Source organism: Musca domestica, unplaced genomic scaffold (genome assembly GCF_030504385.1).
Source record: "Musca domestica strain aabys unplaced genomic scaffold, Musca_domestica.polishedcontigs.V.1.1 26, whole genome shotgun sequence".
In the NCBI taxonomy this organism is placed as follows: domain Eukaryota; kingdom Metazoa; phylum Arthropoda; class Insecta; order Diptera; family Muscidae; genus Musca; species Musca domestica.
Genome location: NW_026712283.1, coordinates 4379969 through 4406885, shown reverse-complemented (window position 1 = coordinate 4406885; position 26917 = coordinate 4379969). Strand labels below are relative to the sequence as shown.

Genomic DNA, 26917 nt, shown 5'->3' with positions numbered 1-26917 from the left:
TATCTGTTATTTTCATAGCCTCTTCCACCGGGATTGCTTTTCTTTCCTGCGTATAGAAAATAATTATCCAAATATTTGAGCTATGAGGAACCTTTATTAATTCAGATAACGACATGTAATTAATTCATATTATTTTGGTATGAAGATATGGAAACAAATATATCTTTTTTTTTTAAATAACAATTTCAAATTATGTAACAAATAGTTTAACAACAAAAAAATTCCACTGCAATACAAATCGTAAAAGTATTTTGATTATCCATATAATGTGAAACTTTTGTGAGAATGCAATTTTTTTTATCGATACGCATCACTTTAAAAAGTTTTTTTTTTTTAAGGAATTGCAGTTGGAAATTTTCTAATAGATTTCTTCTTCGTCTCCAAACAAGACATTGAATTACTTGATTGATTTTTTACAAAAATATTTATATAAAAACTAGAAACAACTTTATTTTTTCTCCAAAATGTTTTTGGCAGCTTTGCCCAGAACAATTTTATCCATTTCAATGGATTTATAACGTTGAGTGATTACGACAAAACGTGATTTTGACAGCACTGAAAAAGACAAAATAATCGAGATAAAACAAGTAGTACTTTTAATGCCCTCCACCATTCGGAAGGAACTTAAAATTTTTCAAAAAAAAAAAAAAATCGAAAACTACCACTTAATTGAAAACCGTTATACGGATGGTTATAAAATTCCGGAGAATAATGTCGCAAAAATGAAAATACGGAGTATTGGGAGGTACCCTCATATGGGGCCAATACGAAGACGTGGGCCTGCATACGAAATTTTTTGCCATAGGTTGTAGTACCCATTAAGATCTTCCAATTCGAAATTTGAAACGATTCTGGTAAATAATGTTGCTGAAATGACCGAAATGCCGACTATCGGGAGGTACCGTTGTATGGGGGTTATGCGAAGACGTGGACCTGCATACAAAATTTTTTGCTATAGGTTGTAGTACCCATACGAACTTCAAATATGAAATTTGGAACGATTCCGGTGAATAATGTTGCTTAAATAATCAAAATACCGACTATCGGGAGGTAACAATATATGAGGGATATACTAAAACTTGGACCGATATGCCCCATTTACGAACTAACCTGCCTACTGCCTATTTCGAGAAGTTGCAAACGGGATGACAAAGCTAATATACCATCCATAGAATGGTGGAGGGTATAAACAATTTGAAATAAGTTAAGAGTATCAGTCGGATTTGCCGACAGATATAATCCTGACCCATCATAGATTAATACCATCACAATTTCTACACATCACATGACAGCGAAGGAGACGAGTTAGCTTTCCATGGTCTTCATGGAAAGCTAACTCGGCTGTCTAGCCGCTTTGTGCATATCCGTCCCTCTGGTCACAGGTCGTATTTCTTTTCTTAGTTATAGAACCTTGTGCAATTATGCAATGAACTTGCTATAATCTTTGTCAAGAGTGTATGTTATCTCTTTGAGATGATAATTTTAGCTATACAGGGTGAGATGAAAAAACTGCAACCAACTTCAGACTGCTGTCATTTCTAAGCCGACAGCTTTTAAAATTATTCCAGTGGCAGCTCATTATATTTTATACAAGCAGTATTCCCTTCGGCAACTAAAAAATACCAAAGTGTCGATCACCTCAAGCAAGCGCTTCGCCGGGAATGGGCCAAAGTACCGCAGTGCAAAATTTGGTCAGCATGTGACGGTTCCCCTGGACCGTTTGAAGGCCATAATTCGTGCCAAAGGTGAGCAATTCGAAAAAATCTAAACTTATACTGAAATTTGATGCTATATCCGAAATTAAAAAAAAAATATGGCGTTTGACATTGTTGCAGTTCTTTTATCTCACATTGTGTGTTCATGACTTTGTTATTCCATTAAAAGAAAAAAAAAACTTAAAAATATTAATAAAAATTTTAATATATGACAAAAACTTACCCAACAACGACGAAAACGCCAAAGCTTTATCAATGCGATTCCTCGGCGATTGACAAAACTTATTTGCATCAATTTCTGGTCCAGAAGTTTGCCACATATATAACAAACGTATCATTACATAATATGGTCGCCAATTATTTGACTGAGGCATTTCTTCAGCATTTGCGGACATATTGAAGGCATTGTCTTTAAATGATATTTTCTCTGGATTTCCATCTTGAACCACATGTAGATTATCATTGTACAACACATTGCAATTGTCATCAATTTGCATTGGAATGGGCGTTGATTTTTCAACGTCTTGCCGCTTTTGGTTATGCAGTTTTTTGGATTTTCGTGGTGATTTTACAGACTGCTTCCACTTTGGATAAATCTCAAAGGCCCAGTCTTCCTTGTAATATGGTTTTAATATATCATGTAATAAACTAATGTATTCTCTTTGGAATTTTGATTTATTGAGATCCCCAGACTTTTCCTTTAGCTTTGCAGCAAATAACAGAGATCTTAAAGTAAAAACGTAAATTAAAATAATTTTCAGATTGTAATTTGCTTAGGACTTGCCTTTTGTTAAAACGTTTCAGAAGTTCTTTCGCCTGCAGCATTCGTTTAATTTGCAATTTCTTAAAACTCATCTTTGTTACACCGCGCAAATTTCTGATGGGTCTATTTATTTGATCAATCATGTCTTTGTCTTCCAGTTTAATACACTGATCTATTATTAGAAAAGATTTCTTTTTGATATCAGTGGAATCGTTTTCGTCGTTCTTTATGTGACTAATATTATGAAAATCGCCAGGTGGAAGATTTTCCTTGTAGCTGACATCGAATTCATCTTTTATTTCTGGTTTAATATCCTTCAAAATATTACTGTGCAGTTCAATGGTGCCTCTACAATTTAAACAATATTCAAATCGGATATCAATTGAACGAAAATTAACTACCTTTCACGACAGGGGGTTGCCACTAAATCATTCGCCATAAGATTACATGTACTATCTTTGTAATTTATAGTAGAATCTGAAAAAAAACGAATTTGAATAAGCTGTTGTTTTGGTTCCCCATTTCTTACCATGACTTAATTTTAGACGTTTTGCACATACAGCATCTTCTTCGTAACCACTCTGTAAAATACGAAAAATAATGGAGTATTGTACAAACTCTATATATACAATATATTCTTACCTTACGCCTCGGGCACTGTGAAGAGTGGAAAGAGATTTGGGTATTATCTACAAATAAAATGTAATTTTTGAAAATTTATTTAGATTATTTTAGAACTCTGCCAAGCGACGAAGAGTAGGTATATTATTTTTGTAACATATCTCACATGCACATGCAGCACATATTGTCAGGTTCCACTATCGATCAATTATGATACAGCTCCCTACAGGGTGAGATAAAAAACTGCAACAAAGTCAAACGCCATAATTTTTAAATTTTTTTAAATTTCATTGCATGAAAGCAAAAATGTAGGAAATATCATTAAATGTTAGAATAAGATTAGATTTGTTTGAATTGGTCACCTTTGGCACAAATTATGGCATTCAAACGTCCAATGAAACCGTCACACCCTGCCCGAATAGTGATCGGCACTTTGGTATTTTTTACCACTTTCGGCCAAGCGAAGCAACTCTTTAGCTCTTTTGAGTCTGTTCTGTTGCGGTATTTGGAATTTGGAATTTCAATGGCTTTACCCCGAGCTAATTTTTTAATATTTGCCGAATGGAATATTGCGATATGTTCAGCTCACGAGCCATTTTTCGGCCACTGCGACGCGGGTTTCGATCACGTCACTTCTTTGCTTTTCGAAATATTTCTGCTGATGTTGCTGTTTCCTTCCGTCCTTTTCTGACGTCGGGCTACGCTTCCAGTATCGCGGTAACGAGCGATGGTACGAGACACAAAAGATTTATTCACATATAAATGCTGGAGTGCTCTAACGATAGCCACTTGTGGTCTTCCAGCCAAATATAAAGAAATCACACTATCACGCCTGAATTCCATCACGAATAACCTTTTTTCTGGAACGTTCTCACCAAAATACTTTTGTACGCTTGTAAACAATATAATGAGCTGTCACGAGTGGCTTAGAAATGACAGCAGTTTGAAGTTGGTTGCAGATTTTTCATCTCACCCTGTATATAGCTAAAAATTAGAAAAAATGGGAACTTACTTGTGCAAACGTTATTTTGATTGAAAATATTCCCCATGTGATTGGAGGCACTCTAAAAAATAGAAAATTTATCACATGTATTCAATGTTTAATTATATGTGATATACCTTTGAGCGACTTGGAGTTAATATGAGATCGGTGTCCATAAAATTGCCACCAGAGTATATAATTTGTTCAGCTGTTTCTAAAAAAAGTATAAAATGTAAATGCTTCTAGAAATGTTTTACAAAGCAATTATGTTATTTCATACCATCGCCATATCTACGATGTTTCGCATTATTCTCTGATTCACCACATTGGGACTGAAATTAAAATCCCACACAAATTTAAATATATGTTATATTACAAAATTCAAAATTTACCTTTCTTTTAAGTGATATTCTTTCCGCCACAGATGCTCGATAATTTTCTAGAAATAAAAATGCATAAATTTATTTTTAATTATGTGTATGGAAGACTACTTACTCTGTTGTCCAGAATAATTAAGAAAATCTATTATGTCTTCATTTGTGGCATTGCCAAATCCACAGTCATCATCCAACTCTGGAATACCATATGTTGTGGTAATTTCACGTATCGTGATTTCACGAATTTGAAATTGTGTTGAAGAACATTTTATTTGGCTACATGAATCGCTTGAAATCTGAGAAATTAAATTGAAATTTTAAAAGCAAACTTATTTAAAATTTGGAAAGAAAACAGTGTAAATACTTGCCTTTTCAATGTGTGACTCCTGAGATATTCTCTCCAAATCTTCTAAAATTTCTGAATAGTTTATGCTGGAGTTCTGGATAATGTCATTTGAATGAGTTATTGTTAATCTACGTTTCTTAACCGTTCGTTGACTGCTAAAATATATAAGTACAAAATAGTTGTCAATAATAAAGTTACTTACAATACTTTTACCTCTTTTGATTATTTTTGGCCTTTGTTTCATATTTACTGCTTCGAATTATTAAGTCTTCGGATAACTCTGCGTAAGAAAAACAAGGAAATATATTTCAATAATATTTATGATGATCATCTTAAACAGTCGTATACTATCATAAAAACAGTCAAATGAAGTCAAATTGATAAAATCGCAAATGTACAATATTTATATACTTTTTACACATAACCAATGTTGTCTTAAATGGGAAATATTTGGCTTAACTCTAGTTTAGTAAAAACTCTTCAATTTTTTCGAAAATTTTTTCAGTGATAGGTATTTTAACCATGATCCCGGGAAACTATTTTTTTCTTGGGGGACGGACCTGGGACCCCAGATTTTGACCCGAAAGTCCGGGTTCGAGACCCCGACTGGACCCGGATCCACTTACCCGATAAAGACAATATTGGTATCGTTGCTTATGAAAATACCTATCCAACAAGTGGTCACATGATTGGGTAAGATCTTACGGTTCGGAAGTTATAGTCAAATTATCGATTTTTTGGACTCGGATTTTTTATAAAACCCCCAAAAAGTCAAAAAAGGGTCCATTATGGGGGACAACAAAATTGATGCCAAATTATAGCTGACACTTCTACCTTTCTAAAAAGGTTCAATTTGTGCTAATACCTTTACTGAGTCCAGAGATATGGGTCTTTCCATCCGCATAACCCGATTCTAACCAGTTCATTAAAACTATGTTTTCAATAAAAAAAGGTATATTTTGCGTAAGAATGAAATTCAGAAATCTTTGGTTCGCGTTAGCCGGTGTAGAACATACCCAGAGGAGAAAATCTCAAGCCCCGGCCGAAGGCCGGCTACTTACAAAAGGTATCCAATTTAGAAATCTTTGGTTCGCGTTAGCCGGTGTGGGACATACCCAGAGGAGAAAATCTCAAGCCCCAGCCGAAGGCCGGCAATTTACAAAAAGTGTCAAATTTAGAAAACTTTGGTTCGCGTTAGCCGATGTGGGACATACCTAGAGGAGAAAATCTCAAGCTCCGGCCGAAGGCCGGCTATATACAAAAAGTGTCAAATTTAGAAAACTTTGGTTCGCGTTAGCCGGTTTAGGACATACCCAGAGGAGAAAATCTCAAGCCCCGACCGAAGGCCGGCTACTTACAAAAGGTATCCAATTTAGAAAACTTTGGTTCGCGTTAGCCGGTGTAGGACATATCCAGAGGAGAAAATCTCAAGCCCCGGCCCAAGGCCGGCTATTTACAAAAAGTGCCGAAATTATGAATTATGCCGGGGTCGGACATACCCATAGGTGAAAATCTCAAGCCCCGACCGAAGGCCGGCTACTTACAAAAGGTATCCAATTTAGAAAACTTTGGTTCGCGTTAGCCGGTGTAGGACATATCCAGAGGAGAAAATCTCAAGCCCCGGCCCAAGGCCGGCTATTTACAAAAGTGCCAAATTTAGAAAACTTTTGTTATTCCGACGACTGCTACGCGAAATAAACACTTTTTTTATTAAAAACATAATTTTAATGAACTGGTTAGAATCGGGTTATGCGGATGGAAAGACCCATATCTCTGGAACCGAAGAAGGTATTAGCACAAATTGCAGCATTTTGGAAAGGTAAGAGTGTCAGCTATAATTTGGAAACAATTTTGTTGACCCCTATAATGGGACCTTTTTTGACTTTTTGGGGGTTTCATAAAAAATCCGGGTCCAAAAAATCGATAATTTGACTATAACTTCCGAACCATGACAACTTACCCCTTCATGTGACCACTTGTTGGATAGGTATTTCCATAAGCTTTCAATCGATACTATATTGTATATATAGGGTAAGTGGATCCGGGTCCAGGCGGGGTCTTGATCCCGGACTTTTGGGTCAAAAATCTGGGGTCCCGGGTCCGTCCCCCAAGAAAAAAATAGTTTCCCGGGATCAGGGTAAAAATACCTACCTCAGGAAAAAATTTCGAAAAAATCTAAGAGTTTTTACTAAACTAGAGTTGTTCCAAATATTTTTGCAACGTTAAAATAACTTTGCTAAATGAAGAGAAATGTTTTGCGACAACTTACTGTACAAATTATTGACCTGCTGCTGATATATTTTAAGTGTGCCATACAAAAGGTTAGAACAGACTCGAAATGGTATAACTGTCGTCTCTTTAACGGTATTAATGCTTTGTGAATCATCCCGGAATTTTTGCAGGCCCAGCTGCAATGATGCGCTGTTAAGAAATTAGAATTTGTTTAAAAAAATGTCTATTTGCTCTTTTTACCGTAAAGCCTACCAAGTACGAGGAATATTTACAGATTCAATATCAACAGTTTTGCAGTATTTTGTCAAAGCTTGAATACCACCCGTTCCGGCTAACCAAGGCAGGCCGTACATATCACTCTTGCCCAGAGCTATAAGGGAACGATCAAAACCCATCTAGAGGAATGAATTTTTTATTTTAATTATTATTAAGTTGGATATAAATTGTTGAATATAAAAAATATAAACCTTTCCGCTGGTAAATTGAATGGCTTGGTGTAAAACGGGCGGTTAAAATTAAAAGCTTCAACGAGTCTCTTCTTCTTATTGTAATAAGGGATCTGTAGGTTGATTACCTACTCATATTTGCTGTAAGGCCGCTACAAAAATAGATGCGTTTGCATGTGATTTTTACACGTAACGTATTTACATTTGGTATGGGCCATGGTAGAAGAATATAGGTAGACGAATCGACACAGCTGCTGAGACAATGAACTGTCAAACCAATTTTGGAATTGAAAATTTTAAATGAAAAATTATTTAAATTTGTGAAAATTGTTTGAAAAACTCGAATTATAATAACATCCGAATGACGTGTTATAAGAAAACATTTAAAAAAAACTACTTATATTTGAAAAAAACATTTAAATTATTTTGACATATCAATGCTCCCAAGCTTTGATGCATCTACCTGTATTTTTCTGCCATTGGTATGGGCCTATATAATGATTAATAGGTGTCATAAAGTTGTATTAAATGAGGTGTACGAACAAAAAAACAACAACAAACAACTTCAAACAAATCTGCGTTTTTTAAGCGAAAATCTCTTTTTATTAGGGAGATCAACTTACTCAGAAAGTACAAGTAAAAAAGCAGCTTAGTTCGGCCGGGCCGAAATAATTTTAATACCCTCCATTATTTGGGAGGAACTTGAAAAATATCAAAAAAAAAATCCGAAAACTACCACTTAAATGAAATCAGTTATATGGGGGCTATACGAAGACGTGGACCTGCTTACAAATTTTTTTGTCATAAACTGAAGTGCCAATTACAAATTTCAAATACGAAATTTTAAATAATTCCGATAAATAGGGTCGCTAAAATCATGAAAATACTGAATATCGGGAGGTATATGGGGGCAATACAAAGACGTGAACCTGCATACGAAATTTTCTGTCATAGGTTGTAGTATCCATTCAGATCTTCCAATACAAAATTTGAAACGATTCCGGTGAATAATAGTAAATAACTCCGATAAATAATGTCGCTAAAATTATGAAAATACCGAATATCGGGAGGTACTGTTATATGGGGGGCATACGAATCTACATATCGTTTATAAATATATATACATATAAAGACAAAGTTCTCCCTAGGCAAGGTAGTTAATAAAAATAAACGTAAAAAACATTTTCTAAATAAAACTTAATTGGGGGTCTCAGTTATTGAATTCAACTCTAGTTAAACAAAACCATGGTATTTTTATACAATACTTCGGGTATTTGGTAGACCTCTTAAAAAAGTCGCAAAGGAGGTGAATTCAGTGCTTCATTTCTCACTTTGGTTTTTTACAATACATTAACAAACAGACCGACCTACTGTTGAAACTTCAATTCGTCGCAAGAGAACATAAACAAAACAGACTTTGACAGTTCTATCAACAACATATCAGCAAAAAAACAATTCTACAACAAAAACTACACACTACGGTTTTGTTGTTGCTGCTAGATAACTAAAATTAACTGATATTACAGCAACAAAAAACAAACGAAATTAACATAAGAAATAGTGTCAAATGAAAGCGGTCTTCATCGGGTAGTAAAATTTCCATTGTCTTGCTGTATAACAAGCTATAAATCTATAGCTTTATAAAACATTATTCCTAATTAATAAATCGCAACTGATTTTTATTGAAAAACCATGGTAAGTTATTGTTTTTTTTTTTTGTGAAAATATGTTTTGTACAAAACGCCAAAATGCACAACGCAGTGATTCAGTGTGCCAATGACTCAGTGGCATTGTTTTGATTGACAACAGTAGTAGTTTTTCCTTGTTTTTTTTTTTTCATTTTGTTAATTAGGGTGTGTATGTTCTCCTCTGTTGCAAGAAGAGCTTATAAACAAAAAACCATTTCCTGCTCTGGCTAAACTTTAAATTATTGCAAGTTGATGGGAAGGTTATGATGTAGTAATGGACTTGGCATTTTTTTGGGCGGTAATGAAATTTTGTTGTTTATCCCTGACCTTGGTATGATGCCTCACTGGAAGATTTGTGTGTTTGGGAAGACTTGAAAAATACTGATATGACAAAAAATACGAAAGTTCTTACTAATTATTCTAGGTATTATCTTTGTAAATAGCAGATCATAAAATCACTTGCTTATTTCTCAATTGGAAAAAATACATGTTCTAGGATGCTTCTGTAAAAGATCCATGCATTTGAGTATAATTGAAAAAAACTGTTATGACAAATATACAAAAGATAATAAAATCACTTGACAATTTGTGTATTGTAACAAAAAATCATTTGAATGATTACGAGACCGTTCTTATGTTCAGATTTAATATTTCTTTAACAATTGACGAAAATATTTAATAATTTGTTTTAATTATTTTCCAGGGTGATAGCAGAATTTGTGATATAAGCGATGAAGTTCGCGCAATATTGAAGGAATTCCGCTTTCGTAAAAGTAAACTCAACTCGGCTTTAATATGTAAGTTCAATACTTTCTCTCTTTAATACATGTTTCATTAATTAATATAAGAATTCATAAATATTTCGAACAATCTGAATTTTATTACATGATTTGAATTAAAACTTTTTGGAAAAATCTCATACTTTAACACAAAATATTATAACGTATTTGTAATTTCATGTCTCACATATTAAGAAAACGAAAATTTCTTGTCTTCTACATAATGTTTATTATTTATTTGCATGTCAAACTATTCTATGCATTATTGCCAATACCAGTTTATTGGAAGTAATAGGCATTAGCATTTATGCTGATTAATTATGATTTAGTAAACAATTTTATTTGCAATAATATTGATCTCTTATTATCTACTTTTTTATTCCAAAATATAACTAGCATAAAATTAACTTTACGATATATTAAATCATTAAACAGATTCCGCTTGCGAATTGCAATTCCTTTGAACATGAAAGTATACCAAATGGGGGCGTTGCCTTGTTATGAGGCTACGAAAAAACTTGGAAGGGGAACAACAAAATTTGACATTTGCCTCTATTATTTTTCTGGGAATTGTATTAGGAAAAATTATGTGATTTTTTTAAATCATTTTCAATGGAATTTATGAGTCCACGAAAGCAATTTTTTCAATTTTTTTATTAACTCCACATGACCTTGGATTTTGTAAAGAATTGTTTATGGACTGTAAGGTGGATCCCGGGAGGTACCTTTGTATTGCCAAAACGTGTTCTATACACACTATGTACCACCCGGGGTAGAACCCACTATGACCAACAAATACCCATTTTTAGACAAATCCGCGAAAAAATGTAGCAAAAATCACCGAAATACCGAATATCGGGAGGTACCGTTATATGGGGGCTATACCAGAACGTGGTCCTACACATACTATATTTCGCCACCGGCGCTAGAACCCGCTATGACAAACAAAATACCCATTTTTAGACAAATCCGAGGAAATAATGTGGCAAAAATCATCAAAATACCGAATATCGGGAGGTGCCGTTATATTCGGGCTATACCAAAACGTGGATCGATATATCTCATTTTCAATACCAACCATCTTAGACACAATACAAATTGTTCTGCTAATTTTGACGCTCTACGTCAAATAATGTGGGTATCGTGATTTCAACAGACAGACGGACAAACGGAAATCTTTAAATCGATTTAAAATTTTATGTTAATTATGAATAAAGATACTTTATGGGTTCTACAAGGAATATTTAGGGATGTTACAAAGGGAATGAAAAGGTTAATATACGCTCCTTTCCGAGGTGAAGGGTATAAAAACAGTCTTAAGGCATTAAATCGCACGACCAAAGTGGAACATAAAATCTTCACCAAACTCGCCTATTAATTAGTCCATTGTTAATCGTGCTGTGTGGCATCCGTCTTTTTGAAATTTATGTCATACAAATATAGAACTTGCATTTTAGGCAAAACAAAAGTTTGGATATCATCTCACGACAGGTCTCGCTATTCACAATTATTTCACGATCCGCTGCATAATAAAAGAAATAAGGTCCCGTGATTCCAGCCCATAAACCGCACCAAACTTTGGCTTTTTCTGAATGCATTTTAAATGTTTTTTTCCTAACCCAATTGGCTGCAATAATATATATTGCCTATGAGTAGAAAACCTCCTTACAGAAAACGTTTGAAATATTCTTAATACTTTGGTTAATATTGTAATTTCTTAGGCCTAATTTACCTGTCTATTTTTGTGAAACTTTATGCAAAAGAATTCAAAGGAGCCACTATTTTTAGAGAAACATGAAAACTAATCGTTCAAACGGAAGGTTTTTTTTTAGACTCATTCGAAATCTTTTGAAAGCAGGCTGTAAGCCAATTATGTACTTAAAATATATCATATAGGTGTATTACATTTGTTACACTATAAGTAGGCAACAGGTAGGTATGTATTTGTAATATATAAAACATCATATTAAAATATATTTAAAACTTTTTAATTATACTCTTGACATTTATTATTCTGTTTTATGTAAGCATTTATTATCTATGTTTTATGTCTTTATAGTTTTAAATTAAATTAAGTTAAAATAATGAAGTTGTATTAAAAATCGTCAAATAGTCGGGACAAAGCATTATTCTTTAAATTGCATTTCATTAATTCTAATAATCTATTACAAAAACAATATGCATATGCCATACAAAGCTCATTAACAAAACTCATAATAACAATCCTATGCGATATACTACACCAAACATTGTAAGAGTTAATTGATGTTGACCAAATTTCTTCTGCTGGTGATCATTAATTTCACTTTGGCAGTTAGAAATGTGTTGTGGCAAATGTTATACATTCATTAGATAAATAAACCTATTTCTAACGTTTTTTTGTATTTGTAATGGTAGCATTGTGTGTTTCCAAGAAAATGTCACTACATTTTCCCAAAACCGTGATAATTAAAAGAACAACACACCAAAATTTAACAGTTTAACTCTAATCGTGTAATGTAAACAAATCAGTTGTTGTTAATAACTCCCATTGACAGCTGTTAAATGTTATGTGCACAGGGTTGTATTTTTTATCACACAATCATGCACCTGATTATCTGCTCTTTCTTCTTCTTCTTGCTGCTGCTGATGTTATGTTAACCCACCACAATTATTACTCCTTTGCTTTGCTTGCTACCAACAAATGTGGGCGAGTGAGCGAGTCAACAACGACATAACAAACGAACGAACGAGTGGTGAACGAGTATCTATGGCCTAACAAATAAAGTGATTACTTTGTAACTGGATAGATACAAATGATTACTTTTCGTGTGTTGTGTTGAGCGCAGCGAGAACAGCAGCAGCAGTCAGGCAGCATTGTGTTTGTGCAAACCAACCAAAATACGTGTATATGTGTATTTAAAATAATGATTTTAACACGACGGTTGGGATAAACAAAAAGCCGTTCAAAAAATCAAATAAAAATCAAAACTATAAAATTAACAAAATCAAAAGTGCGCACGATTGAAATTCAATGAAATTTTGGCAAAAAAGCAAAGGTGTTTCGCTTAAAACGAGGTGAAAAAACTTGAAGTGTGTGGTGTTGTACCCCCAACTTAATCATAACAAGAAAAAATGTGTATTCGATGAAATTCCTTAGTAAAAAAACTGGACAAAACTCTGTGAGCATTGAGCAGCAGTGGCAGCAAGCAAAAATGATACTTCTCTTCTAATCAACAGAAAAAAGGCCGACGAATTGCCTTTGGAAACGGAAAAAAGTAATTAAAGTGAATTAAAGTTGGTTTTCTATTTTCTTTGTTTTTGGTCAAGATTTATAATGAATGAAATCTGAGAAATCGAATTGTTGAAAAAAAGTAAACGAAATGAAAAAATCAATTCGACGACAACAACGACGACGACAACAACGGCGACGACGACGACGAATAGGATGAATCGGATGCATACATACATAAGTATCTTTTTTTGGTCCGTTTTTTTTGTGTGTGACAACGAGAGTCGGTTCGTCGTTCACAGTAACCCCCAGGCTTTTTATTATGTCCTCCATGATGGTTTTCACAGTGGTTGTTCTACGGTACGGGTACGGCGGTTGCATGTAAAGCCAACGAATTAAGGTAGTATGTTGGTTGAGAATTAAGTTGAAGTGGAGTGTTTGGGGTAGGTGGTCGGGGGGTCACACAAATAAATCAATGTTGCAATAATCATCATCATCATTGAATAAAATAACAATTTTTGAAACATTTCTAAGTTCGCCAAGTGAAAGCGATAAAACTAAATCTTAATGAATAGTGGTGTGTGCGAATGAGCAAGTTCCAATTCCCTACCGGCTTGATGTGATAGCAAGTAACTTTTTATACCTACAACTCCCAGATACATACGTATAAACACTTTTGTATTCTTAAGTGCATTTTACTTATTTTTCGTTGTTTTGCTATTTTGTAGATAGAATAGAATACCCTCATCTTGCTGTGCCAGTAACAGCAACAACAAAAAGAAGAAGAAGGCTTGAAAAGTAATTCTTTTGTGTGAAGTTTGTTCTAAGGACAATAAGAACTTGTAAAAGTCAACTATGTACAAGTAAATGTACACATCGCCTCTCCTCCCTAAAAACATTTAAGGCAGTACAATAATTGTCTGACTAAAAGGGATGCATCTACGCGACTTGGAGATAATATAGTACCTGTGTCATTTCGGCATAACTCTAATACTGAGACTGAATTGGAAAATGGGAAAAAGCTATTGTTTTGCCATTGAATGGGGATTTACTGGCAAGTGCAGAGCAGGTGTAGTTCTTGCAAATTGAATGCTGGTACCCAACGATTGATTTTCAAAATTTTACTTCCCATTTAAGCCTCGTGCTTATATGTGATTTTTTATGTGGAAATTATTGTTTTTAATTGTTCATCCGGAATTCCAGGTACCAGTCTTTAATAGGAAACATACTTGGTAGATTGGAATATCTTTTGTGAATATTTCAGAACAAGATGAATGATATCTATCTTAAAGTTAACAATATTCATGGGAATCTCTAAGACTTTATGCATGAGTCATAGATTCTTTTTCAAATAATGGGCCTTATGTCCCTTATAGATTTTTTAAAAAATGTTATCGAATATCTTGGTAAAATAAAATTCTATTAGTTCAGAATGAGACCGTTTTTTATCTGCTTCTTGTGAAACAATCTATATTGAGCCATTCTGTTCCTCATATTTTATCAACATCCGATTTTACAACGTAAAAAATTTGCAAAATAATATTTTTTAATACTTTCAAAGTAGGAAATGAAATTATTGTTTGTTCCTTTTTTGTACCTACACCAATTTTTAAGCGTTTAAGCTTTGTAAAGGACAAGATTAAGAGGCAAACAAAGAATAATCTCTAGCTGTACCACCCTCTCACGAAAAAATCACGATTACTTTGACCCAATGTAGTTCGGAATAACTTCAACTCATAGATCTACTTCTTTGGCAAAAAAAGGACATGGATTGATCTCATTAGGCGAATATCATGAATGTTTAATAAATTGTTTATAGAATATTAATTTTTTCATAGACCCTTTAAAATTGTTCTATGTTTTATTAAATATTTGATATTTTGGATGTTTCCAATATGGGTATAGTATATAAAGGAACATCTGAATTTTAGGGGGTTTCGAGGACAATTGATTTGGTCATATGTTTTCATATGGTTTAGGGTTTAAAAAATGTGGACTGGCGACATTGTAGACCGAAACTAAGAAGACCCCTTTGCTGTTTAAAATACCCTTTTCCGCAACTGTGAGTGGCTATTTGGAAACATGTTTGAATCACACCAGTTGAACTATTTTTCCCGATTCGGGAAACCTTATTACACATTACCCATAGACTATAGACCGATAGAGCCCCTCTTCCTTTCTAGGCCAAGAAAATACTGAATTTGTACCATTCACTAGAAAAGGCAAAATAGATTAATGTTCGCTGTCAGTTCTGGATGTAGTTACACTGAATATTTCTTGGTGAGCCCAAAACTAGATACTATAGCAAGCACACCTATTTATGTAGAAAGGTCATATGGTTGAAGAGACTTAGACGAAAAGTCGTACACTTGATAGATGTCAAAATGACGGTATGCGATTGCGTCCAGAACGTTCAGAATGTGTGTATTGAATGTTCTGCTAAAATTCCAGCCTCTTCACTCTTCACGGTTTTGTCGTGCACGAATAGTGGACATACCACCGGCCAAAATGTCCTAGGTGAAGCAAAAAAGCAAAAAGTCTCTCTTCGAAGAAGATAGCACTTGAAAACCGATTGCAAGGTACTTAAAGCCATCTGACTGGTAATCTGGAGAAGATCAACCTGTTAACTGCCATCAATTAGCAGGCCTAATCTTAGAATCGCCGTGAGTATATTGACTGGTCACTGAAATATCAGAGATATCTGACCTCAAGATGAGATAATGGTGATCCTGACTACTGTAGACTATGTGAGGATGACAAAGAGGAAGAGACGATTCATCACCTTCTATGCAGATGCCCCATGTTGTTGTCCAACAAGAGACTTAGGCTATTTAGTAGGTGAAAGGTAAAAACTCGAATGTTCTTCTCAGACATTGATCCCATCATCATCTGCAAGTTTGCTAAAAACATTCCCTGGGTAGGCAGGCAACCACCTTGCTAATCAAACCCTTTCTTCTCTTTTTCGCTTCTATATTTCTCCTATCGCCACCAACATTAGTTGTGTTCCAGTACTTTTTTAGTAGTAAAACTAGCAGAAGAGAGAACAGTTCGAAATGTCATTCTCATTTAGGTTTGCTCAAAAAATAAGGGAACGGAAAATTAGCGGAAATGCGATAAAATGTCAAAATTCCAAAAGTAAACAGCCTAAATCGGACTGGTGAAACCTTACTGAAAAGAGCGCCAACATTTAAAAAATGAATATTGAAGACGATAAGTTAAAATTAATAATTTATAATAATAATTAATAATCTGATTCCTCATTCAGCCAGTCCATCAGTTGCTCCATATTTTCTCTTTTTGTTTTTTGCACGACAAATATTAGTTTTTCCTTTAGTTTTCAAGTTGATCATTTTCTTTATTGAAATGTATCAATACATTTTTCAACCTTGTTAGCCCTGCCAATTAAATGTCAAATTTACAATATGCACATTTCTGATCGGCCAAATTCATGTAGCTAAAACAGGCAGAAATGTGCACCACTCAGCGCCATTTTTTTCTCGAGAGAGCTGCAAGTTTTGCTAGTTTTTGGAGTACGGGAACGCGTTGTAGCAGAATTAGTGCTAATTAGTACTAATTTGCAGGTTCTGGAACACAACTATTATTATTCGTAGAATGATGATAATGAACCAAAGATCTTTGTGTAAATCATTTGCCGAATACCGTATAGCTGCAATCACTTAAAACAAACTAAAACTAAACCCAATGAACTGTTTCAAAGCAGTTTAGATTTTGGTAATATAGAACTGGCACATGTTTTTTATTTGAAGTCAATTTCTAAAACGTAGTTATTGTTTTAATTGGGTGTAATACATAAACTACGATCCAATTGAGAATTCCCATCAAAAAATCATTTTGGCAAGCCCTAAGGTCAACAATCTTTCGGTATACCACCATGATGGCATCGGTATGTACCGCACCAGTCTGCCCTCATAAATTGGTAATGCCTAAATTAAATTATTTTAAACCACTTCAATATTTCTCTTGAACTAAAAACAAAATAATAATTTTGTATATTTGTTTTTTTTTTTTAATTTAAAATTTATACGTTTTAACTTTCTTTATATTTTTTTTGTTAAACAAAAAACTTCAATCATTTCTTTCGAAATCAAAACTAACAAAATAACAAACAAATACTGGCTCGTAAAAGTAATGCACAAGTCATAATTTGAAACAAAGGAGAAAATGATTCATCCATTAAAATTATGACTTGTAATGTGATTCCTCGACACAGGGGGTATTTATTTGTAAACATTCTTAACATGCTTGCCTTGCTTGTTTATGTTGTTATGTTTATTTTTATATGTGCGGCGAAGAAATGCGTTTAACAGATTTCTTTTGATTAGATTGTTTTTAATCTGAAAATATAATGGCTGGCCGTTTCACACACACGCACACACACAAAACACCCACATATTTAAATATATCTCAAAATTGTTTTTTCATTGTTAGTGGTAATTAGAATTATAGAGAAAGTATTGTTGAAATTTCACACGTCCTAATACAAAGTAATAAAAAAAATGATCATGGCTATAAAATATAAACTAGCGGAGGAATGAATTTGAAATTAAAAATTATAAGGTGTCAGAAAGCAAACTAGCAATAAATATTGATATCCATTTGTTGGAAACGTTTTTATAGCCTACACCATACTGTGCTAGGTGCATTAGGGCAATAATCTTCAGTCTTAACTTGTTAAAATACAATATACGATTATATTTAATTTTCATCTATGCATTTTTGTAATCACATTGGCGGTCGCACAAGAATAAGGGTTATATGTAAAGGACAAGATTAAGAGGCAAAAAAAGAATCATTTCTAGCTGTACCACCCCCTCACGAAAAAAACACGATTTCTTTGACCTAATGCAGTTCGGAATAACTTCAACTCATAGATCTACTTCTTTGGCAAAAAGGATACGGTATGAATTGTTTAAAGAATTTATTTTTTTTTTTCATAGATCCTTTAAAAGTGTTGTATGTTTTATTAAATATTTGATATTTTGGATGCTTCCAATATTGGTATAGTATATAAAGGAACATCTGTATTTTAGGGGGTTTCGAGGACAATAGATTTGGTCATATGTTTTCATATTGTTTAGGGTATAAAAAAAACTTGGGGAATCCATTGTAGACCGAAACTAAGCAGACCTCTTTACTATTTAAAATACTCTTTTCCGCAACTGTGAGTGCCTAATTGGAAACATGTTTGAATCACTCCAGTTGAACCTTTCTAACGTAGGCATTGAAAAGGTTACTGAAGCCTAACTTGTTAAAACACAATATACGATTATATTTAGTTTTCATCTATGTATTTTTGGAATCACATTGGCGGTCGCATTAAGATGAGGGTTATACTAAGCCATTAACTTCGTGCAAAAATTCGATATTTTCGTATATTCTTATCAGAATACAATTCTACGGCTATCAAAGGCTCTGAAATCTTCCAAACTAATTTTTTCATACAGCCTAAAATGATGGATATTAAATATGTTATATATCCGGCCATATATATATAGTGGCGGAAACACATGGTTTTCGAAATTTTCGAAATTTTAAGCATTTTCGTCATAATTTTCAACCGAAATAGCTTTAATTTGAGCTTCTCAATGAGTGGCATAACGAAAATGTCCACCATTTGTTATATCCTCCATTAAATTTTCCATCCGATTAAAAGTATTTTAAAAGTTTCGAAGGAGTTTTAAAACAGAACAAGTTCTAATGTAATAAGTACAACGAAAATGTCCACCATTTGTTATATCCTCCATTAAATCCTCCATCTGATTAAAAGTATTTTAAAAGTTTCGAAGGAATTTTAAACCAGAACAAGTTCTAATTTAATAGTTTAGGTTCTCGAAAGATATACCACTCTATGTAGAAAACATCCAATGTGGGCCCACTGTTATTTGGAATTTTTGAATCTCCTAAAATGAGAATTCTGACTACGAACAGTTATTAAAATAGGTCAAGGTTTTGACAAAATTCCTGCTTATGTTTAAATAGGTAAATAACTGATTTTCTCCAATTGAATCTGTTTAGGTTATATTAAACTACAATGGAGTTGGTAGCTGCTTCACTCGGAGACCATTGGTCCATTGTGATCATCCCGGGAAGAATTAGTGGTGATAGGAAAGATATAAATCGACAAAAAAGGAGGGATAGAAAAGATCTAGTTATATAAAGGTTTGCGTGATAAGCTTTTAGCCAACCTATGAATGATGAAGCGATCTAAGCCAGAGAAGAACGTTAGTTTTTATCTCCCACCTAACGGACGGCCTATGTCTGCCGGTTGGCAGCATGCTACATCTGCATAGAAAATGTTCAATCGTCTTTATCTCTTCTTCCTCCTAACATAGTCCATATAAGTTAAGATACCATCTTGAGATTACCGGTCAGATGGCCATAGATACTTGGCAACCGGTTTCCAAGTGCCAACTTCTTCTATGAGATTTTTTTGAAGCAGCTGAATAATAGCTTATGGCTGGTATGGCAGTCTCATCGATCTGGGAGCCACCCGAGCTAGTTCGTCATTTCATTCCCATACTTTATTAGTATGTCCTGGAATATAACAAATCTCAATGTATTCGCGAATCTCAAGAATGGTTTTCTGGCAGTAAAAAATGACTCTGGATTTAATGCCACTTGATTCGATAGTTTCGAGGGCCGCCTGACAATTCACATATATAGTCACTGGTTCTATTATGCTATTTTAGCTACCTTCTTGATTTCATGGATATCCGCCTGAAAACGTAAAATATGTCATAATTTTATATGAGCGAAAGATGTATACCCAGAATTACCTGAATTAGTGGTCCGATATATCGCATCTCCACATGGGATCTAGCCTTAATAGAAATATTGCGACGTGCAGAGTTTAAAAGAAATCGGATGCTTATTTCGCGTTTTATGAGCTTGATGGTTATTTAAAATTTTGACCCGTTGAGAGAATTCGATGGTGATTTCGTGTTTCATAAGAGATATAAGTATTCTAAATTTTGAACCGTTTGTGGGGAAGGTATCAGAAAGAGTTGTCCGACCTATCTACATACCAGGCCTAAAGTTGTTAGAAATATTGAGTTATGCAAAATTTTAAGGCAATTGGATTCTTATTTTACATTTTATAAGAGTTGAGATCATTCAAAAATTTGACCATTTGTGAGGAAGGTACTAGAAGGGGACGGTCTATTATCATGCATTTTCGCACCTAGCACCACCAAGCACAGACACAATATTAGGATTTGCAAAGTTTGACCAAAATCAATTGATCAATTTTTTGTACCAAATTCGGACCAAATCGGATACTCTCTTCGAGAGTTATCGTGCGGACCAGCCAGCAAACAGACAGACAGGCAGACGGATAGAAAATGTGGCCTAAATCGTAAAAAATGAGGAATATAAGTCGGTACCGTTATATGGACGCTATATATAAACGGGGACCTATACAGAGATTGTTCTGCTACAATAGGTAGAACCCCTTGCAAACTCTTAATACCATAATTTGAAAAATTCCGTTAAAAAGTAGTAATATAGGGAACAACCATTATATGAGGGCTAAACAAAAACGTGGACCGATACCGACACGATACATATTATTGTGCCAAATTTCTGTACGTCAAATAATGCGGACTGTATCGTGATATCACCAAATAGGCAGATATATTTGAAAAATCGAATATATCTTTTTCAATTTCAATTCTATGACATCACATCCACAGTTCCAATCCATTTTTTTTGAGGCGCGTGAAACTTAATTCTTTTTAATTTTTGAATTTTGCTTTGGGTCTAAAATATCCTATATATACCCTCTAGCCATATGACTGAGGGTATAAAAATATAGTCCTTAAAGTTTCATCTGACACTCCTTTCAAGGATACTAACTTTATTTCTTAACTAAGCACAACGAAATAGCCTAGAAGGAAGACGAGCGTCGATTACATTCATGAGGTAAGATGTCATTACCGGAGTACTGTCAGACAGCCCACATAGTCAGCCGCAAAGGGACAATTTAATTTACTTGGCAATACCCAACGATTTCTCTGATTTCATTCATTCAAAATCCTGGTCAATTTTCAATATTAATTTATTTTGAAAAAATCTAATACAACATTTCTTCTTTATAGTTATGATTATTCTGAACCATTCCAAATCTACTCACCACACGCAACGAGAAAAACCTCCGGATTTAGAATGTCATTGCTCAGTAGTAGTGAAAAGCCATGAAAATGTCAACGACATTGCTAGTAAAAAGATTAATAATAATAACAAACAAGAACAACCACAACAACAACAACAACAAAAGACAACCAGTATTTGGCATTATTTAAATTCATCAGCATCATTATTAACATCATCAGCAGCAGTAATAGCAGCCGCAAAATTAGCAGCACCATCATCATCGTCAATATTAGCCTGTAGTTGTAATCATCATGGGAGTAGTGAAATAAATGCAGTTTTCAAAAACGACAACAACAACGACTACGATAATTATTACAACACCACTAATAATAGGAGAAGGGGTGCTGGCAGCAGCTGCCACCAAGGCTGCATAAAGTTAACACCTTCTTCTTCATCATCTTCTTCTTCTCATATATCATCGATTTCAACAAGACTGGATGAGAATACATCAAAATCAAAAATTAGTATGAATTTGAATTTAAAAAATGCTTCCACGACAATTAATCTACAAAAAGGACGACGAAGAAATATAACTACGTGCCCAGAAGAGAGGCAGCAGCATTGTTGTTTTACAAAAACATCACCACCATTGTCGGCAATAACAATGAACAAAACTATGTCACCAACGACAACAGCGGCAGCAGCAGCAGCAAATAACTTGGCTGACACTGCAAAGGCAACAGTGAAATTGGTCTTTAAAAGAGCCTCAACATCTCTATTGCTAACATCAACAACATCATTAAATTATTGTCCATTTTCAAGGATTTCGACGACAACAAAAGCAACCGCAGCAGCAGCAACAAAACATCGACGACATTCATCGAATTTAAATAAAGCCGCCACACAAAACTCATCATCATCATCATCGTCATCATCACCAGCATTAGCAACACCACCAACATCGCCAGCATCATCCTTGCCATTATCTCCCCTACCACCAGACAAAATATTTGAAGAAAATTTCAAACACAAATCCTGCCACAAATCACCAACAGCAGCAGTATTTAATACCCGCAATAGCCATAATACAATTATGCCCCCCAATGCCACACTGCCCCACCATGGTGGCGGTGCAACTAAATCTACGAAATATCTCTCATTCATACAGTCGTCGTCTATCATTATAAGTATTTTAGTTTTAATTTGTATGCAGCTGAATTCGGTGGCTGCCGATCAAGTGATACTATTGGATACAACGCGAGAAGCAACCCTGGAATGGACCCGTCACCCGTATGGACCACAGGCTCAGACACCCGGTTGGGTTGAGGAAAGTTTTACGGACTTTGTAAAGGGTATTAATTGGCGTAGCTACGTTGTCTGTGATGTGGCCTATCACAATGTCAACAACTGGCTGTGGTCGCCATTTATTGATCGCGGTCCAGCCAATCGGCTCTATATTGAAATACAATTTACCATAAGAGACTGTTCGCTGTTTCCCGGCAATACATTGTCCTGCAAGGAGACGTTTAGTTTGTTGTACTACGAGTTCGATGCGGCCACCAGGGAACCGCCACCATGGCAAACCGATAGCTATAAGCTAATAGCCCGTATAGCTGCCGCCGAGGGTCGTTTCAATCAAAATTCCGATGTTGACATTAATACGGAAGTGAAAAGCATTGCCGTCACCAAGAAGGGGGTATACTTTGCTTTTCGCGATCAAGGAGCCTGTATTAGTGTCTTGGCAGTGAAGGTCTACTACATAACCTGTCCGGCGGTGACGGAAAATTTGGCCCATTTCAAAGAGACACCAACGGGCCGTGAAATTACCATTCTTGAAAAACAGAACGGCACCTGTGTGGACAATGCTGAGGCATATGAACAACCAACATATTTGTGCAAAGGTGATGGCAAGTGGACCATTTTGACTGGAGGTTGCCGTTGTAAGGGTGGCTATGAACCGGACATTGCCAACAAGACTTGTACCGAATGCCCGGTTGGAACATTCCGTTCGCCTGAGGTCACCAAATGTATACCCTGTCCGCCAAATTCAAATGCATCGAAGGTGGCCTCCAGCTATTGCAAGTGTTTGCCTGGTTTCAATCGCCATCCCAGGGATGGCAAATATATGCCATGCTACAAGCCACCAGGACCACCCACAAATCTCACCTTGCTCTTTGTCGATCATATCAGTGCAATTTTGTCATGGAATGCCCCAGTTCGGGAGCCTACTGCTGCCGATGCCAATTCCCTGTATCGCAGTGATATAGTCTATAAGGTTGTCTGCTCATCCTGTTCTTCCAATGTGGTCCTAACACCCAACACCGACACATTCAATGACACCAAATTGACACTAACCAATCTGGAACCACTGACAACCTACACCATTCAAATCCACTCCATGAATGGTGTGTCTTATGTTGCTGACAATGGCACGGGAGGCAATGATAATGACAAGGGCCAGAGGAACTCAAACGATTCATTTAGTTCGGAAGAGAACACTGGAAGTGGTAAACATCATGACAATGAAATACCCCTAATGCCAGGGCCAACATCCAGTATACCCCATGGCGCTGGGGCCACCAGCAGTATTCACAATCAACCTATAGATTTAAGTCAAATCAAGACTGAATGGGATGAGATTACTTTTACCACAACGGAATCGGCCATATTGTCGACTGTGAGCAATGTGCGGATTGTACTGGCCACCAGTAATGAAGTAGATTTGATTTGGGAGAAACCGGTGCAAACTGATGCTCCCATTGAATTTTATGAGGTGCGTTGGTTTCCCAAGCCGGATTTTGATGCCATCAACAAAACCTCCTTGACCACCAAGGAAACAAAGGCCCATGTTGAAGGTTTGAACGATAATACGGAGTATGGTTTTCAGGTGCGTTACAAAACCATAAATGGCTATGGAACATACAGCAACATTGTGTATGCCCATACACAGCCGGGTGTTGGATCAGTCTATGAGGAAAATTTACAAATGCGTATTGTGGCCGGAGCCACGGTAGCTGTGGTTGTTATTTTGGTTTTGGTAATCATAGCCACAGTGGTGTTCTTGCGCTCCAAAAACCAGGATGATTTGGATAAGAAGTCTAGCAATCACATGCCTCTGCCTTTGGATTATGCCAGCAATGAGGGACAGGTTGTGACCTATATACATGCCATGGACACAACACCCATTGTCAAGACGATACAATCGAATGTTACCACACCCTTGTTTGGCAATAGTCGAAGCTATGTTGATCCCCATACCTATGAGGATCCCAATCAGGCCATACGAGAGTTTGCCCGGGAAATAGATGCTAATTACATTACCATAGAGGCCATTATTGGTGGTGGTGAATTTGGAGATGTGTGTCGTGGCCGCTTGAAAATACCCCCGAATTTTGTTCAGGACATTGATGTTGCCATTAAGACTCTAAAACCAGGGTCATCAGAAAAGGCACGCTGTGACTTTTTGACCGAAGCCTCGATTATGGGCCAATTTGATCATCCCAATGTTATATATCTGCAGGGTGTGGTGACACGTTCAAATCCGGTCATGATCATCACCGAGTACATGGAGAACGGTAGTTTGGATACATTTTTGCGGGTTAACGATGGCAAGTTTCAAACACTGCAGTTGATTGTGATGCTGCGAGGCATTGCCAGTGGCATGGCATATTTGAGCGAAATGAATTATGTACATCGTGATCTGGCGGCCCGCAATGTGCTGGTAAATTCCCAGTTAATTTGTAAAATTGCCGATTTCGGCTTGTCGCGAGAAATAGAGAATGCCAGCGATGCATATACCACACGTGGTGGTAAGATACCGGTACGCTGGACCGCACCCGAGGCCATTGCATTTAGAAAATTCACCTCGGCCTCGGATGTTTGGTCATACGGTGTGGTCTTGTGGGAGGTAATGTCGTATGGTGAACGTCCCTACTGGAATTGGTCGAATCAGGATGTCATCAAGAGCATCGAGAAGGGTTATCGTCTGCCGGCTCCCATGGACTGTCCGGAGGCCTTGTATCAGTTAATGTTGGATTGCTGGCAAAAACAACGGACACATCGGCCATCGTTTGCCAGTATTGTATCGACCTTGGACAATTTGGCACGCCAGCCGCAGGCATTGCTCACCACCCGCAATTCGCCGGAGAATGATGGCGCCCACATTATGGATAGCCAGCGGGGTCATAATATCTTCATCAGTACCGACATCTGGTTGGATAACATTAAAATGTCACGCTATTCGCAACACTTCAAAGAGGCTAATCTAGTGACGGCTCAACAGATCTCAAGATTAACTGCTCAACAGCTCTCCGACATGGGTATAACATTAGTGGGGCACCAGAAGAAAATCTTACACCAAGCCAGGCAATTAGACACCATAATTTAGCAATTTTATTAAAACAAAAAATACACACACATATATACATATACATACATATTTAGAATACAAAAACAAAAAATTTAATATTATTAATATTAATATTGTATGCTGCAAAATTGCAATTAAAACATTTTTTTAGTATGTACATATTATACATAAATATATATAATTTTTTTACCCATAATTATTATATATTAAAAACAAAGAAAACAAACAAGCAAAACGAATGAACAATTATGATTTTTCGTCAAACAAAATACAAACGAACGAGGAAAAGAAAAGAACACAAAACACAGCTCTCTCTATATACATTATAAATAACAAAGCAGAGAGTTAAAGAAGAAATTTCATAGGCAGCGTATATAGAGTGCTATGTTCGGCAGGGCCGAATTTAGTATACCCTCCACCAACAAAAAAATATTTTATATCTCACTTAAAGATAACAAGACATCTTGACATGACGTTACATTAAAGAACAAAGAAACAAACAAACAAAAAAATATGCAGACATGAGTATAATCAAATTGTTGAACTCTTTTTTTTTTTTTTAAATAATTTCTATTGAAATCAGTATTTAATTTTATTTTTAAATGATGTAAACAATGTTAGCACGAATATGAAAGTTTTTAATATTTGTTTTTTTTTATATCTATCAATTCTAGATATTTAAATTTTTTAAGTTTTTTAAAAGTGATTTTATTCATAGATGTTTCTTGCATGTTTTTTAAACATATTTTGGACTGCAACAATTTTGATTTAATTCTTAACAACAAAAAAACGATAATAAATTTTATTCGAAATGATTATTGGAAACAATATAAAGAAGTTTTTTGTTTTAATTTTGTCTTTATTTTTTTGGTTTGAAGAATAAGGGTTTTTGTTTCTTAAAATATTTATTTTTAAATTAAATTTAATTTAATTTAAATTTAAAATATTTATTTTTTCAACTCGATTTACTTTTATTGCTTCTTATTTTGAAAAGCTCAATCAAGATTTTAGGATTTTGAAATTAAAAAAAATGAACGTCTGAGAAGTATGCCACTCATAGGAAGACTCAATTACACATGATGTTAAAGTCCTATGTATAGTGACTTTTTACACATTTTTATAGCATACTTTGAGGAGCTCAAGAATTTGTTTAAAGGAAAGGATCGATTCAATGAATTATGAATTGATGTTCGTGGAATCTGTTTGCCTGTCCCTGCCGGGAAAAATGGTGTATACATGGTGAGATAAAGAAAAAACTGGAATAAAGTCAAACGCC

At 35.2% G+C, this 26917-nt stretch overlaps 3 protein-coding genes across 5 annotated transcripts in view; 2 read left to right on the top strand and 1 right to left on the bottom strand.

Moving 5' to 3' along the window:
* Window positions 1-190: 190 nt before the first annotated feature.
* Window positions 191-7806, bottom strand: LOC105261847 (uncharacterized). Of its 2 annotated transcripts, none has more exons than XM_011294473.3 (16): window positions 7504-7806; window positions 7289-7431; window positions 7074-7225; window positions 5018-5084; window positions 4827-4959; window positions 4577-4754; window positions 4474-4520; window positions 4362-4413; window positions 4219-4295; window positions 4112-4163; window positions 3121-3167; window positions 3008-3059; window positions 2880-2955; window positions 2500-2826; window positions 1939-2441; window positions 191-555 (listed from the first exon to the last, which is right to left on the bottom strand). In XM_011294473.3, exons 2-16 carry the CDS (start codon window positions 7429-7431, stop codon window positions 449-451), a joined length of 2013 nt encoding a protein of 670 aa, XP_011292775.1. In that variant the 5' UTR covers window positions 7504-7806; the 3' UTR covers window positions 191-448. The 2 variants fall into 2 exon arrangements, with proteins under 2 accessions (XP_011292775.1, XP_019892522.1); XM_020036963.2 differs by having other exon boundaries at window positions 4827-4956; window positions 7504-7805.
* Window positions 7807-8911: 1105 nt separating this feature from the next.
* The window catches only part of LOC101895375 (glia maturation factor gamma), a 29730-nt gene continuing 11724 nt past the window's right edge, over window positions 8912-26917 (top strand). The window contains exons 1-2 of the mRNA XM_005184099.4: window positions 8912-9177; window positions 9874-9967. Coding sequence (XP_005184156.1) covers window positions 9175-9177; window positions 9874-9967 — 97 coding nt within the window. The 5' untranslated portion in view covers window positions 8912-9174. The remainder of the gene's footprint in view (window positions 9178-9873; window positions 9968-26917) is intronic.
* LOC101897579 (ephrin type-B receptor 1-B) lies at window positions 12262-26478 on the top strand. 2 transcript variants are annotated; one of them, XM_059123933.1, is made up of 2 exons: window positions 12262-13225; window positions 21278-26478. In XM_059123933.1, exon 2 carries the CDS (start codon window positions 21280-21282, stop codon window positions 25657-25659), a length of 4380 nt encoding a protein of 1459 aa, XP_058979916.1. In that variant the 5' UTR covers window positions 12262-13225; window positions 21278-21279; the 3' UTR covers window positions 25660-26478. The 2 variants fall into 2 exon arrangements, with proteins under 2 accessions (XP_058979916.1, XP_005184170.2); XM_005184113.4 differs by having other exon boundaries at window positions 12263-13206.